Source organism: Zosterops lateralis, assembly GCF_965231275.1.
Source record: "Zosterops lateralis genome assembly, chromosome: 13".
Taxonomy (NCBI): Eukaryota; Metazoa; Chordata; class Aves; order Passeriformes; family Zosteropidae; genus Zosterops; species Zosterops lateralis.
Genome location: NC_139773.1, coordinates 10,864,038 through 10,878,803, shown reverse-complemented (window position 1 = coordinate 10,878,803; position 14,766 = coordinate 10,864,038). Strand labels below are relative to the sequence as shown.

General features: G+C 42.7%; 2 protein-coding genes across 5 annotated transcripts in view; one reads left to right on the top strand and one right to left on the bottom strand.

Moving 5' to 3' along the window:
* The window catches only part of RAMAC (RNA guanine-7 methyltransferase activating subunit), a gene marked incomplete at its 5' end in the record, with an annotated part of 125,048 nt that overhangs the window by 48,439 nt on the left and 61,843 nt on the right, over positions 1–14,766 (bottom strand). The window lies entirely within an intron of this gene.
* Positions 1–14,766, top strand: part of HOMER2 (homer scaffold protein 2) — a gene marked incomplete at its 5' end in the record, with an annotated part of 55,498 nt that overhangs the window by 27,149 nt on the left and 13,583 nt on the right. For all 4 annotated transcript variants that reach the window (XM_083870958.1, XM_083870960.1, XM_083870961.1 and 1 more), the window contains one exon: positions 11,523–11,654. In XM_083870958.1, coding sequence (XP_083727084.1) covers positions 11,523–11,654 — 132 coding nt within the window. The remainder of the gene's footprint in view (positions 1–11,522; positions 11,655–14,766) is intronic.

The window sequence follows — 14,766 nt, the reverse complement described above, 5'->3', positions numbered from 1 at the left end:
CTGTGGCAGCAGATATTTAGGGAGGTAAGGAGGGCTGACGTGTAAATCTGCTAATAGTTGATATATTCCTGGCTTTCTTCGTTCCTGTACCAGGGAACTAATTGCTACCTAATTTAATAGCTGCCCACCTCTTTATGACCACGCTTTTCTTGTTGTCAAGACTGGAGGCAGGTGTCCTCAGCACACAAAGAGGAAATTGAGTTCTTCCAGTGATGTGTTCAGAGGCTCAAAACAGATCTTTTTCTTTGCCCATGGAAAAGGAATTATTTTAAGGCATAGTTGTTAAAAATATCCTAGAGTATTTTGCCAAAAGGTGACTCTTAGACTTCAGAATCTTTTCTTTCAAAGGAAACAATTACAGGGTATGGTAGCACAGATGAAATTCCTTCATCTGGCTAGATATTTTCATTCTTTTTTTTTCCTTCCATTGACGTAAATTCATCCATTAAACCAGTAGCAACTCTTTCACAGGAAAAAAACTACCAAGTAATTTATATATTACAAAATTTTTGGCAGTGAGTTATAAAAGGCTTCTGGCAGTGTGTACCTCACCAGGGGTCTGCGTTGGTGTGGCAGCATTTAACTCTGCCTCTGGGACCTCATGGGTATGACTTGTGATAATGTGTGGCAGCAACAATCAAAATATTGGCTTCTCACTTGGCATTCAGAGTGTCAGTGTGTGTTTGCCTGATGAATTAGCTGCAGTGATGTAGGGTGTTTTATTTTTTTAAATGCCTACCTTTTCTTAAATACCTACATTTTTTAACTACCTTATTTTTCAGGTTTAATAGTTTCGTAGTGGAACTACAGAGGCTGTTTTACAGCCTTGGGTAGCCAAAGATAAAAAGACGTAAAAAGTAAATGAAAAGTGACCTTACAAAGTGGTGTGTTGGCTTTTCTTTTAATGTCTATAGATAAATCCTGGAATGCTATGATTTTGAAAGGTGTGGGTGAGGCTATTTGTGTGTTTTGTCAAAGGGAGGGAGATTCTTTGATTTCTAGTTTTGCCTGCCCTAGTTTTATTTATGGCCCTTGCTTGTCAGGAGTGCTGTGTGCTGCACCCTGGGGGAGCAGTGTGCTGCTGGGGTCCCAGCCAGCTGCCCTTTGCCTCTCAAATGCCAAGAGGTCCCACTCCTCACCCTGAAAATTATTTTGCTGACTGCAGCACTGGCAGGACCATGATTTACAGAGAGTCCCTGCTAGTAAAATCTGATTAAAATAGAAGGAAATATTTTTTTATTCCATCTTTTCAAAGCTTTTATTTCACCAATGGGTTACTGAGACAGAGATTTCTTTTTTTCCTAAAACTTCCTCTGCAATGCATTTTTGTCCTCCAGTTTCTTCCAGGCTGGATGGGAAATCTTTTCTGGTGGTCCCAGAAAGTATGCCAGCCATAAAACATGGATGGGGGGGGGGAGTATGAGCTCAGTATTACTGAAATGTCTGACACTGAGAACCCACATGGAAAGGACCTTTCATCTGCAGGCAGCATGTGACACCCTGGTGACCTTTCCTCAAAAGGCAGCGTGTGACACCATGCCCAGGAGACACATCCAGCTTAAGGGTGACACTGCATTAGGGCAAACCAGGGCACAGGAGGCCAGGTTTTGACCTCTGAAGGTCTGAATTCACTCATCCAGTATTTGTGCCTTCTGGTCCATTATTTCATATGTCCTAAAAGATTTCCAATACTGAGTACTGTAATACAGAAATTTAAGCATATTTGTTGGCCTTCATCCCCTCGTTATCATAGTGTGTTATTTCATGAACTATTGGTGCTAATTTCAATGTGACTTTTAGCACTGTAGATGATACTAGAGTTAACAGATGGAACTAATTAATGCCCTATATAAAAATGATACTAAATCTTTTGGAATACAAACTATGTTATAAAATACAATTTTAGTGCATAGCCCTGCCTTCCAGTATGCATAGTTTGTGAGGATATTGCAATAAACATCTCATTGCTTTTGTGCTACTGAGATAACTATTAAGTAAAAACATTAGTTGTGGGTTTATGATTTCCTACATACATTATGTAATCACAGAATCATAAAATACCCTGTGTTAGAAAGGACCCACAAGGCTCCTCAATTTCAACTCTTGGCTCTGCACAGGTCCACTCCAAATAGATAACAGAATATATAAGAATATAATAGATAAATACTATTGAGACAGCACAACTGCAATAGGATCAGTGTATATATACTGTTAATCCATATTAAAGCCTTTGAAGTAATTTGGTGTCATTTCATCAGTCTCACCAGGTGTATTCTGTACTTTTCCTGGTTCAGATTTCCCAGGCCTTGCTGGAGAATGATGCTCATCTGCTGGAGACATGTTCTAATATCAGTAGTGCTAAACAAAACACTTTGTAAAAGACGCTTGAATAATCTCAAGCTGCTTTTTGTGATGACTTTTGGTCATGTTGCTCTGTAACCAATGAAACTGGATCAAACTGCTCTCTGAGATGCAGCTGCTGCTTTTGTAGAGAATTTCTTCTTCATTTTGTACGATGATCAGATTGAGAGCAGAATATCTGTCCTGGCCTGGGCAAAGCCCAGCAGCCTAACCTGGGCTGGAACCTGTCTTTCACTCAGACATTGAAACAACTTGCAGTAAATAATTAATATTTTTAATAGCTATTTTCTGATTTATTTTAAAGGTGTTTGAGTTGTGGTGATGCACCTTCCAGATTTTTTAGCATCAGTTGGGATGATTCAGAGAGAACTCTCAATTTAAGGCGAAATTGCCCTCAGTGGGTGATGCTGATGCCTCCCAGGCAGGGGTTGCTTCTCTGGGGCAGTGCTGGGGCAGCAGCAGCCCTGCAGGCAGGGTGAAGGCAGGAGGGTCTGCATGGGCTGCTGGGTCAGACACCTCCAAGGTGTGGGGTGTGCCCCAGGCTCCAAAGGGGTCCTGTGGAGTGTCGAGGACAAATGGGAATGTTTGGGTTGGGGGAAGTTGGAGTAGGAAAAGGAAAGGAAATAGACATTTTAACATGAGGATCAGTATCTGGGGTGAGCACACTGAGGTGTGTGCTGGATCCCTCTGCTCCGTAGACCACAACTTTGTATTCCTCTCAAAGATATCTTTGAATTAGGAGCGAATGAAATTAAGGAAACAACAGTCTCTGAGGATCCAAAAATATATGTGGTGTCTGTGCTAGGGGTGTACTTGGCTTGATTAAAGTTTTGGTTTCTCTCTAAAGATTCAAATAACTTGAGAACATTTTCTTTGGAATTTGGTGAGGGAGAAATATGGCAGAAGGGAGAAGCAGAGCTGTCAGCCAAGGATGAGACAGACTACTCACTTACATCATCCTTTATTTGTTTAAGGTGATATCAAGTATTCAGAAGTTCAGGCTGAGGGGAGGTGCAGGATTTAATAACTGGGAGGATAGTACATTGCCTGGAGTTGTGTCTGCAGGAAAGTTGTCCAACAGTTGCTAAGACAGGTTTAGATGGGTAGAGCTGGTTATATTGGGTGCACTTGTGTGAACAGGTCTCTGAGTATTCAGAGGATGAGAAAAAATGGTTAGGGCTTAGCTCCAGTAGGAATTTCAGAACTAGTAATACTGGTGGAGATGAGCCAAGAATAGAAGAAAAAGTTAAAAATGTTTGCACAAAAAAAGACCTAGAACTCATGTGAAAAAGAGAGCTTGTGAAAAGCTGAGAAAGGGAGCAAAGTAAATGCCAGGAAATTTGGTGGGTCACTTGAGATTGAATCAACCAGAAATCATGATCATCTCCTCAGGTTGTGTTCTTGTTTAGAAAAAAATTGAAGTCTAGAGCTGTAGAACTCATACCACTTAAATGTTTCTATATTAATCTCTTTCCAAGTTATTAACTTTGAAATGTGAAAAATTCTCTGTTCATTTCCTGGATTATTTCTGGAAGTAAATCCTTCAGAAGCTGGTTAGTAAGCTTAGGAGAAAACGTAGCAGAGAGCTGTCAACAGCTGTATCCTTGACAGAAGAGCAGAAGCACATCTGTTCACTGTTTGTTCCTATCTGGCTCATTTTTCTGCTTGTATGTGTGTGTTACTGGATCTGGAAAGACCACACACAGCTGAATCCAGGAGATTGCAAAGATCTTTCTAGAAATGAAATTTGTTACTCACTAAAAAGAAAAGATACAAACCCATGCCAAGCATTTCTTGCTGCACCACTTATCACCAAGTAGGGAAACTTTGGGAAGTTTTTTCCTTTTTAAAACCCCTCTGTAAAATTACTCAGAAAAGCTCTGCCAAAACAAGTGTTTCAGTAACTGGCCCACTCAGAGTGGTTTATCTGATCACCAGACCTGTGGGGGACCTGAACGTACCAGAGAGGTTCCTGAAACCATGGGATGTCATTGTAAAGAAACCTGGACATCCTGTTACCCCCTAAAAATAATGTCCCTGTCCATCATGGCCAAGAGACAGTTTTTCCAGATTTTGGAGAGGAACTAAGCAATCCTATTGCTGACCACTCCCAGGGTGTGTAGGTTGTTAAAGTAGAGGAGTTGTGCCATTCCTGCCTTTCAAAAGGGACCTTCAGGCTTCAGTGAGGCTGTTGTCATAAGCTTGAAGAATGCAAAAAATTATCAGTGCTTAAATAATTAATGTAGGGATGTGGTTATACAGCACACAAAGATGCTTTTATTAAATCTTCCAAAACGTAAATATGATGTGTCTATGGAAAGTTTTGTGAATTTTCATAATTGTAGTCAAAGCAGCCTTCTCCCTCACCCCAATATTAGTCACCAGGAAAAAAAAACCCAGTCTCCACTGTATCCTTCTCCCTTTCTGTGATAAGTTAGGAATCTTATTTCTCATATGAAAATAATACACAAGCACCTTGATTTATATATTTTATAAATTGTTGCATGAAATTCCTGGATAACAATTTGTTCTAGAGGGTTTGAAAACCCTTGCTGTAGATTTTCTTCATGAAACAGCTGCTGGTGCTTTGAATCGTGTGGGTGGGTGGATGTGTGTGCTGTGCCTAAAAGGAAAAAAATTCTAGTCAGATGTCAAAGCAAAAATAGGAGATTTTAGAGATTTAGACTGGGTGGAGGAGTGGGAAGCCAACTCTGCAGAGATGTTAATTACCTTGGGAAGAAAAAGAGAGCAATGGAGTAGGTGTAGCAGGAGATTTACTTAATAGAATTCACACAATTATGGACCCACTTTTGTTGCATTGAGACAGGTTCTTAGTGAGGGCCTTACAACAGAGGTGTTTTATCAGAGGAAAAACAGTTATTAGTCTTTTTATTGGGGGGGAGGCTATTTTTACATCTCTTTTTATGAAGGAGGACAAGAATTGTATGTTGGGTTTTTTTTGTTTGTTGGCTTTTGGGGTTAAAAATGAACCTCATCATTCATGGAATTATCCTGGGGAGGCAGGGCAATTTAAGAGAAAAAAAGCACTATGTGCAACTGTGGAAATGGCCTTTTTCCCCATAAAACAAGCATCAGCAGTACATGAGAGGTTTTACCCATACAAGGAGTCTCCTCTCTGCAGAGGGAGCTCAGGAATGGGAGGTAAATGGCAGGCAAGTCCTGTGTGTCTTGCAAGATGTCCTGGTGTCTCCCTCTTTGCTGGAATTCTGCAGTTCCTCTTGCACTCCCACCTCCCCCAGGAATACCTGGTGTGGCTGAGGAAGATTTTGGAGTCCAGTGATGGGTGAAAATAGCTGCTGTCCTGGTTGACTGTGTAGAGCAGAAATTCTTGAAAAGCAGCAGCAGGCCAGGCTCACTGCACTGAAGGGATGAATGAAGGTGACCAGAGTGAGAGCCTGGTGGTGGCTCCTGCCAGCTGTGCCCACCCTGTGCTGGTTCCCCATCGTGCACCAGTGAGGGGAGTGGAGCAGGAGGGATAAACTCAGTCCTCTTCTTAATGTACACTTAGAGTGCTCCCAATCTGGTTATTCCACACCCTCAGCCTGCCCCAGGAGAAGTGCCATGTAGACATCAGGTGCAGCAGATAAAGCAAAGCTGGAACAAGTGCCATTGCTGGTTTTGTGTCTTTGTGCTTCCCTGGCTTTACCCAGCTTGGTGGTCTCAGCAAGAGGACTCTCTTTTTCCCCTTTATTACCACTGTATTGATTAACAATGTGTGTGTGTGAGCAGTGGCTTTCTAGGACTAGAAGTGAGATGAGCAGTTTATCACCAGTGACATACTGGTGAAAATATGTTACATCCTGTCTGGAAGCAGAGGTAGGAAGGGTGGTAGAGAGTTCAAAGGATAATACAGATCGTGGAAATGTAGGTGGGATAATTCCACCAAAGTGTTGCTGAATATTTGGGATAAAGGAAGAATTTCTCTGTAAATCCACCTCTGGCTCCTCATCTTCACATCCTGTGTTCCAAGCCCTTCTGATTCATGTCGACTTGATGAGCTGGAAGAACCTGCTGAGCCTGTGATAGCTATGGCCAGAGGATTAGCAGCTTCTTTCCTTCTGCAATTCTGTTTTTAGACTGGGACACATCTTTACTGAAGATTAGCAGCCTGGTGGGTTGAGGAAATTAAATTTCACAAGGGCTGCAAACTGGAAGCACATATTCAGAGGTGTGAAAATGAAATGGGGAGATTTTTGTATAGTTTTAAGGAGTAGATCCTATGGCTTGTAGCCTTGGGGCTTTTCTGGAGGTGTGGTTATTTCAGAGTAACAGGTAATGTGAATTTAAAGGGGAAATTCCAGAATAATTCCTAATCTGGCACTCTTGTCCCAGAATGAGGTATCCTTTTCTGATTTAATTTAACACAGTTTGACAATATATTGGCCAATACATTTATTAGCAATTTCATAGCTGTTATTTCAGTCTTTTCCTGGGTAGAGAAGCTGATGGCAGGGCTGGCTGACACGGCTCATCACCCCTTGGGTGCATGTCCTGGCAGATTCCTGCCGGTGTGTTCATCCTGCAGTGGCTCTGCCAAATGCCCTCTGCCATCACTGCTCTCCTCCCCTTGGAGCTGAGCTGGCTCTCCTCTCTGCTTTTCCCTGCTGTGAACCTGGCAAAGCCAGGCTGATGGGGTCAGGCTGGGCACTGGGATCCAAGCTGGCAAACCCCATGTGTGCTCCAGCCTCACTCCCCAGCTGCCCACACGCCTCTTCCCCTTGTGTTAATGGGGCAGCAGCCTGAGAAAGGCCATTTCCAGTTGGCTTTTCCCCTGCAGTGCCCTGTTGTGGTAAGGGGTGTGTGGGAGTGGAGCCCTTTACCCACTGGAGGTGTATGGGTTTAACCCACACACCTGAGGGCAGCCTGCAGAGACGTGGTTAATAATAATCATGAGCAGGATGGCTGGTCATGGGTGCCTTGAAAAATCAAAAGGGTTTTAGTAAAGATGGAAAATAATACAAAATGCAAAATAACAAAGCCGAGCACAGCACAGGGACAAACTCCTTGCTGCTACAGCACCTCTAAATGTGAGAAGCGAAAAGCGTGGAGTTCCTTTGTTCTCTCTCTTTTGTACCTGACAGCTCAGGTGGGCTTTGTGGCCCTTGGCCCAATGAGGAAAACAACAGTCTTTGAGTAACATTTCCAGGGTCCAATCTACACTTCTGGGCTGGCTCCGAGCCAATTGCAAAGAAAAATCCACAGAATTTTCCAGATAATTTCTTAACATGTCAAAAGGTAAAGTGAGACCCTTTCCCTATTTGGAAGCACCTGCTAGAGGTGTAGGGATTGCATTACTACAGAGGTGTCCCCCTAAAAAAAGCAGCAGCTGCATTTGTGGGCTCTGCTCATACATCATGAGCAGCAGGAGCTGCCAATACGTTTTTCTCCTTCTACGCACTCAGGTCTTGTGACCTCTTCCTTCTTGATTTATTTGGCACTTTCTCTCCGTGGGAAGGCAGCAGGATGGGTGTGTTTCAGCCCATGAATGCTCTGCTCTACACCAGCTTATTTGCATTCACTTTTATGTGATGAATGTACATTCCTAAATGTCTGGAGTCATTTCTGGGTGAGGTAGCGCTACCTTGTGCTGTGAATACTTCTGTGTCATCTTCAGATAAAAATTTAGATCTCCCAGGTCTGATTTTCTCCCAAAGGAAATGAAATTAGTAGGAGATTTTGCTTGGCTCATGCAGGTGTATCAGGAATGTTTGGCATCTGATACATTTGCATGTAGGTGAGAGCAAAGACATTTTTTTTTTAACCACATGTAGACAACTGAGTATGATAAATGGGTTTATTTTTCTGTAAGGTGCTTATTATATTATGCTTCCCTTTGCCGTTGTCTTTAGGGAGAACTCTTTAACCACTTCAGGGATTGATTACATTTGATTAGAGAGTAGTTTGTCTTCTGAATCCATTACCCTGGATGAAAGTCCACAAGTTTATTCTGTTTTATGATGCAGCTGGAATTTCACTGTGTGTATTATACAAATGAGGACCATATGCAAAGTATTTCATAAGGGCTCATTTGAATTGATGAGTGGCCTTTTCTTATAGAATTATCATGCTGGATTGCGGGTAGGGATGGCAAAGAGCTTTGGGGCTCATCATGCCTGCAGCAAAATAGTGCCCTTTTCCTTCTCTCCTCCTTTTGAAATTTGAAAAGTCTGGCTTATGCTAAAAAAAAAAAAAAAAAAAAAAAAAAAAAAAAAAAAAAAAAAAAATCCAAATTTATTTGACCTTTCTCGTTGTGGTGGTCACAAATGCTTCCCCTTGCCTCCTGCCCCAGCTGGGACCATCTGCCCAGAGGATGGAGGAGTGGTGGGGAGCCCTCTCCTCCTGGTCTCACATAGCTGAGGGTGAGGCAGCCTGGGAGTGGGGATAAGCTGGGTTACCTGGCAGGAACACCTGCAAGCCTCAGTGTTCATTGTTCTTTGAAATCACAGCACCCTTTCTTTCTCCTGAACACAACCAGTGTGATTGATCCCTTGCCAGTGGAGTGTCACTGCTCTGAAATGGTGGCCAGATCTGTGGGGAAGTGAATGTACAGGCAGGTGGGGTGAGGATGGGCAGGAAGAGCAGGTCAATGTACCCACAGCATCCATCTCCTCTGAACTCACAGAAACATGAGCTCTGATTTAATCCCCTAAGCTTCTACTGAGGTTTTCACTTCTCTGTAGGAATGCAGCATTTCTGACTTGCCTGACTGACAGAGCAGGATTTAAGGAGAAAGGCAGAGACAGATTCCCGGCACTTGCACTAATAGAGCTTATTATAAATTGAACAGATGAACTGTCAGTGTCTTGGAGGTGGGTGCTCACAACCTTTCCTTGGATTCTCTGCTGGCCATGGAAAAAAATTAACTTCTGAGGTGCTCAGCTAATGTGGTGCATTTCATTGCTCAATAAGGTGTTCTTTGGTTTACAGTCTGCAGTCCTCATTATTCCTTTTATCACTTCTCATAATACTGAGCTGTGTTGTACAAGATAACTTTAGTGTGGTTTTTATATGTTTGTATTTTCTCAATGATTATTGTAGGAGGAATGGAGAAATTTTATTCTTCTCAGGGTCAGCTATCCATGGGTGAAGCTTTTGCCTTTCAATCAAACTGGGCATTTTATTATTTTTTTTTCCCCAGATGTCCAAGTTGATAGGCACAGCAGGACTGAAATAATACTTTCCATGACTTGAAATTTCTGGGAATGTTATAGGTTTTAAAATAAATTCTATAACTTGAGAAGCTAGACGTTTGTTAGTGGTTCATCTGTCTGATGTAAGGTTTTTTTTTTTTAACGGAATCTTTAAAGTTTCTGGAAAGCATTCTGCTTTTTGGGGTTGGTGGTAACTTTTCCTCCTGTTCTTATGACTCTCTGTGCCATGCAATCCTTGTATTATCACAGTCCCTTCACATTGTCAAACCCCTACATAAAATCTCTGATTTTCTTTTAATTTACATTACTGAAATGACACTTAGATGTTATTGGCTGTTCCTATGGCACGACTTAGCTGGAGGAGAACACATCTGAGCAGCTTTGCTCATACCTCTGCTGGTGCACCAGCCACTCAAGAAGATGTGTTGACCCTGAAAACTGATCACAGAATCACAGAGTGGTTTGGGTTTGAAGGCACCTCAAGGATCACCCAGTTCCAAGCCATGGCAGGGACATTCCACCAGACCAGTTTGCTCAGAGCCCCATCCAGCCTGGCCTTGAACCCTCCAGGGATGAAGCAGACAGGACTTCTGTGTTGTCTGCACAGTGTGTTGACCTGTGCTGGTTGCAGGGTCACCTCTCCCCCTTTCTTGCCCTGTTTATTCACATGCAAAGGACAGTTTCAGGGGTACCACTCACCTGGCTCTCCTCTGTCTTGATCCTTCTGAAAATTCCAGTGGTGGGGAATGGCAGAAAATCGTAGATTTATTTGAAAGTGATGATGCAAAAAGAGGGAAATAAGTTGAGTAATTTTTAAGAAAGCAAAATAAAGTTTTAACATGGTGGTCAAGAAGGATGGAGCAAGTAAGGATCTTTGTCTGGTAAATTTAATTCATACTTTTTGCTAAATGTAAATGATAGCTTAGGAAAAAACTGCTTGGAATACACAGTAAATGATGTTGCCAGGATACTTCCTGATCATGTTAATTAAACTGTCCCACAGATTGGGCTTAATTACTGCATAATTTGCATTTTGGAAATGATGGTACGCATTACTAAAGAAAGCTCTTATTCTGCTAGCAGAAAGAACATTGTACATGAATTAATTTCCAGAGGAAGAAGTCGCTAGACTCATATAATGATGTATCTTGAAAATAAAATTAAGATTTTTGATAATGAACTGACATGTACCTCATTCCTTTTAGCAAGATTACATTTCATATTTGTTCCACTAAGTTCCTCAGAGACTTCATCCACCAGCCTTCCTGTTTTTGGCTATTTCTTTAATTACAAGAACCACTGTTGCTTTCAGGGTTGCTGGTGATGAAGGAGATATTAGTTAACATGTGTAAAGAGGCAAGATATTTGTTCCAAGGCCCAAATGTGATACTGCTTATGCATTGCTGGTGATGCGCTTCACCACCCTCCCAAATTAAACTCACTGTTAAGCAATCAGCTTCTCCTTGTCTTGTTTTTTTATTGTCTGGTTTTGTTTTAAACTTCTAATATGTCTGTGTCATCCTACTTATGGAGGCCTGAGGATAAATGGAAAACTGCAGAAATACCTCTCTGGTCTTCAGGTCTGAGTTCAGGTGTCACTGGTGGATGCCCTGCTTGGAGGTCTCAAGCCTGTTGGGGCAGTGGCTGTATGGCTTCTTAATGCAGAAAAAATAGGATTTTGCATCTGCATTTCTGCTGGGGTAGTTTGGTGGCTCCTGACCCTGCTTTGAGTTCAGTGATGTTCCTGCAGCCACATTTAACTGCAGGGCTGTGATGGTACTATGAAAAAGAAGACAAAGCATCAGAACTCTTGCTAGAATTAAGACAAGAAAAAAACTGTTTTGTTTTGGGGGAAAAAAAAAAAAATTCTGAACACAGCAATTTCCCAATTTAGCCTGCTAATTGCTTTGGATGATACCGTTGCTAGGATATGCATTTCCGATGTGACTTGCACGTTTTAATTCTCTTTTTTGCTGTGTCTGTGGCCAGGTGATCATAAACAGCACCATCACCCCCAACATGACCTTCACGAAGACGTCGCAGAAGTTTGGGCAGTGGGCAGACAGCAGAGCCAACACCGTGTTCGGGCTGGGCTTCCCCTCTGAGCAGCAGCTGACCAAGGTAACAGGGCTCCCTGCACTGCTGCCAAGGCTGCCTTGTGTGTCCATGCACACCTCCAACCTGTGTGTTTCTGCAGGTGCTCCTCAGCACTGCCACTGGCTCCTCTCTGGGGTTACCCACTGCCTGTGGGTTGCAGTGAGTGCTGTGGTGGCAGGGCATGAGCAGCCCCTGGCAAAACTGCCTCTGCATTAGCACCAAACCCCTCGTCCTGGGTTTGGTGTTAATGAAACACTTCCCTGGGCTAGAGACTGGGTACATTAGCAGGCTTGTAAAGGCTAGAGCAGCCTCTTGTTCTCAATAACCAGCACCTGAAAATACTCCTCTGTCACTGGAGTAGTGGTCTTAACAAGGGCTTGTCAAGCAGCTGAGATGATTGTTTGTTCATGTGTAAAAAGCCCTACTTATCTAACACATACTTGACTCCTGAAGCATTGGCTGCTTGGCACTGGGCTTCACAAGTGACCTCAGCAGGGTGTCCTTGGGCATGCCACAGCCTCTCGTGTTGCTGCTCTCTCCTGTGCTTTAATAAGAAAAGGATCAGGAGAAGGTGTTTCTTGTGGTGTCTAAAGTAGCAAAGGCAGAGCACTGCACTAGAAGGACTTCCCTATCGAGCGAGTTGTTAAAGGAGCTTATTTTAGTAATCTGTCTTAATCAGTTTTTGCAATTTCTAGAGAACTGCATTTTTGCAAGTCTTTCTTAAAGGCAAAAGTAATTTTACTTTTCATGTGTTAAATTATTTTTGGACTTGGAATGCCCATAGAAATGCCATGGCATTAATCTGTTCTTCAGGGGTGATAAAGCCATGATGTGCAAAGCTTGTTTAAAAATGAGTCACTGAAGATGGTTTGTTTTATGATACTTAACTCAGGTGTACAGGACTGCTCATTTCACCGATGCATATTCACCTATGCCTAAACTCCTGGGGCAAAGAGGTATTCATAGTAGCTAATAAAATGTGTGGGAGTAGGGGAAGATTAAAATGGACCTAGGGGAATAATTTGTTTTCAGTAACAGATAAATATGATATAATGCAACCTGTGAACACTGAATGGGAGAATTAGCAGCTCTGGATAGTAATTTTTAATCCTGGATTACTGAAGTTACACCTCTCCAATGTGACACGAGACCCCACGGTGCCTCAGTGTGAAGCTGGGGCTAAACATGCACAGTGTGCCCCGTGGAGCAGGTGGTGCTGAGTCCTGTGAGGAAGAGAGATAAATAATATAATAAGGCACCGGGTTCACTATATTAAGACAGGAAGTACCTTGCACCCTAATCAGAGAAATTTTAGCATGTTCTGCAGACCTTATCAAACGTTGTCAGAAGAAATGCCTTGCTGGTATCAGCTTGTCAGTGTTCACATGGCCGGTCTAGAGCCAGTGTGAATAACATGTTGTGTGGGCACAGGGGCACCAGCACCAGCTGTGTTTCTTTCCAGGTAATTTTGCTCATTTGTTTGCACTGCATGATCTGCTGAAGAGCCCACTGCCCAAAATCCAACCTTCTACTTGCATGAAGGGCTTTCCAAGTCAGCAGAAAGACCTTTTCTGGTCAGAATATTGAGAGGGAGCTTAAGGGGAGCACTTTTGAAAATAGCTTGAGATGATCTTTTAAAAAAGAAAAAAACCCCGTACTCTGACGGTTACCTACAGCTGAAAAATATAAGAAATATATATATAAGAAATAAATATAAGAAAACCTGGTTTATTACCACCATGCAAAAGAATGGGACAAAGATACTCCATTACTGCCTATGCTTCTCAGTTTAATTATTGAGCCATTAGTAAGAAAGATCAGAGTTGAGAGTGAGATTACAGCTGTATAAGTGTATTGGGAATAGTAAAATCAAGTTTCATTTTATATTAATATCATTATACTCTTATAAAAGATATAAATTAAAGCTTGCCTATTTTACAGGAAATAATTGAAGTGCTTAGTCAGGAATTGGAAGGGCACACTAAAACTCCCCTAAACCAGAGATCAATAGCCCTGGCTTAAAATAAATATAAATAAATAAAGCTGAAAAATGTCTGTTGAAAGCAACGGAAAATAATGAGGCAGGAGAAGAGGTTAGCATGACTAAAAATGCCTGCATTTTTAAGTACATTGCTTGGCCTAATAAAAGATATTGCCTCATTCTAATGCTTTGCTTCTCTTGAGATACTTAAAGCATTAATCCGTACCTATAGGGAAAAGCAGTTCAAATTAAACATGAGCCATTAATGAAAACTGCATTCCGTGACCCAGTAACCTAATTACCATTCACATTGATTGGGAGAATCCTGGGGCTTAAAGTTGTTGTCCTGCTCAGAGTCCTTTTTCCCCTTTTTCAGGACTCACTGACCCCTCCTTTCCCCCCTTCCCACCCTGTGCCTCAGAAAGGTCTCAAGGCATTGTTCAAACCTTGCTTCAGCCAGACTGAGGCAGGAATCACAGGAAAACAGACAGTGTGTGTGGGTGTGAAAAGGCAGGGCTGCTGCTGCTGCACAGGTAGTGCTGAATTCTGCACACCAAGTGGTTAAAGGAGGATTTCTGCTGTCGTTCAGGGTGCTTTGAGGCAGCCGTGCTATATATGAGGAGCTGCAGGTAGTCAAGGGCATAGGGACAAAGATTTATACGGGTGAGAAACCCAGTAAAGGCAGACTTTGCACATCATAAAGCAGCTGCCTCTGGCCCCTGGGAAGCCCTGGACTTTATTTCTCTGCACTCTTGCACATTATGTGTGCCGTGTGTGCCAGTCACTGCATTGCAGGGCAGCAAGCTCGGGGCAGTCTGCCCCAGCACACAGCACAGCCACCGGCCCAGCTGGTATCAGAACTGGGATAGAGCAAATTACTGGGCACTTTCTGGGGTAAATAGTCTTGTTGGGAGCCCATCTGCCCCGTGCTGAGAGCCCATCCCGGGAGAAGCACGGGAAAAGCTCATGTGTGTTGTGGGTCAGGGCACAGCGGTGCTCCCCCGGGGCTGTCACATCACCCAGCCTCTTGCAAACCGAGAGGGAGATGAAATATTTATGAGGCTGCTTTGGGTGGGAGCAGCTGTTTCATCCGATACTGGCACAATTTGTCAGTAGGAGACATAAAATATAATGCCAGACCAGGAGCTTAAAATT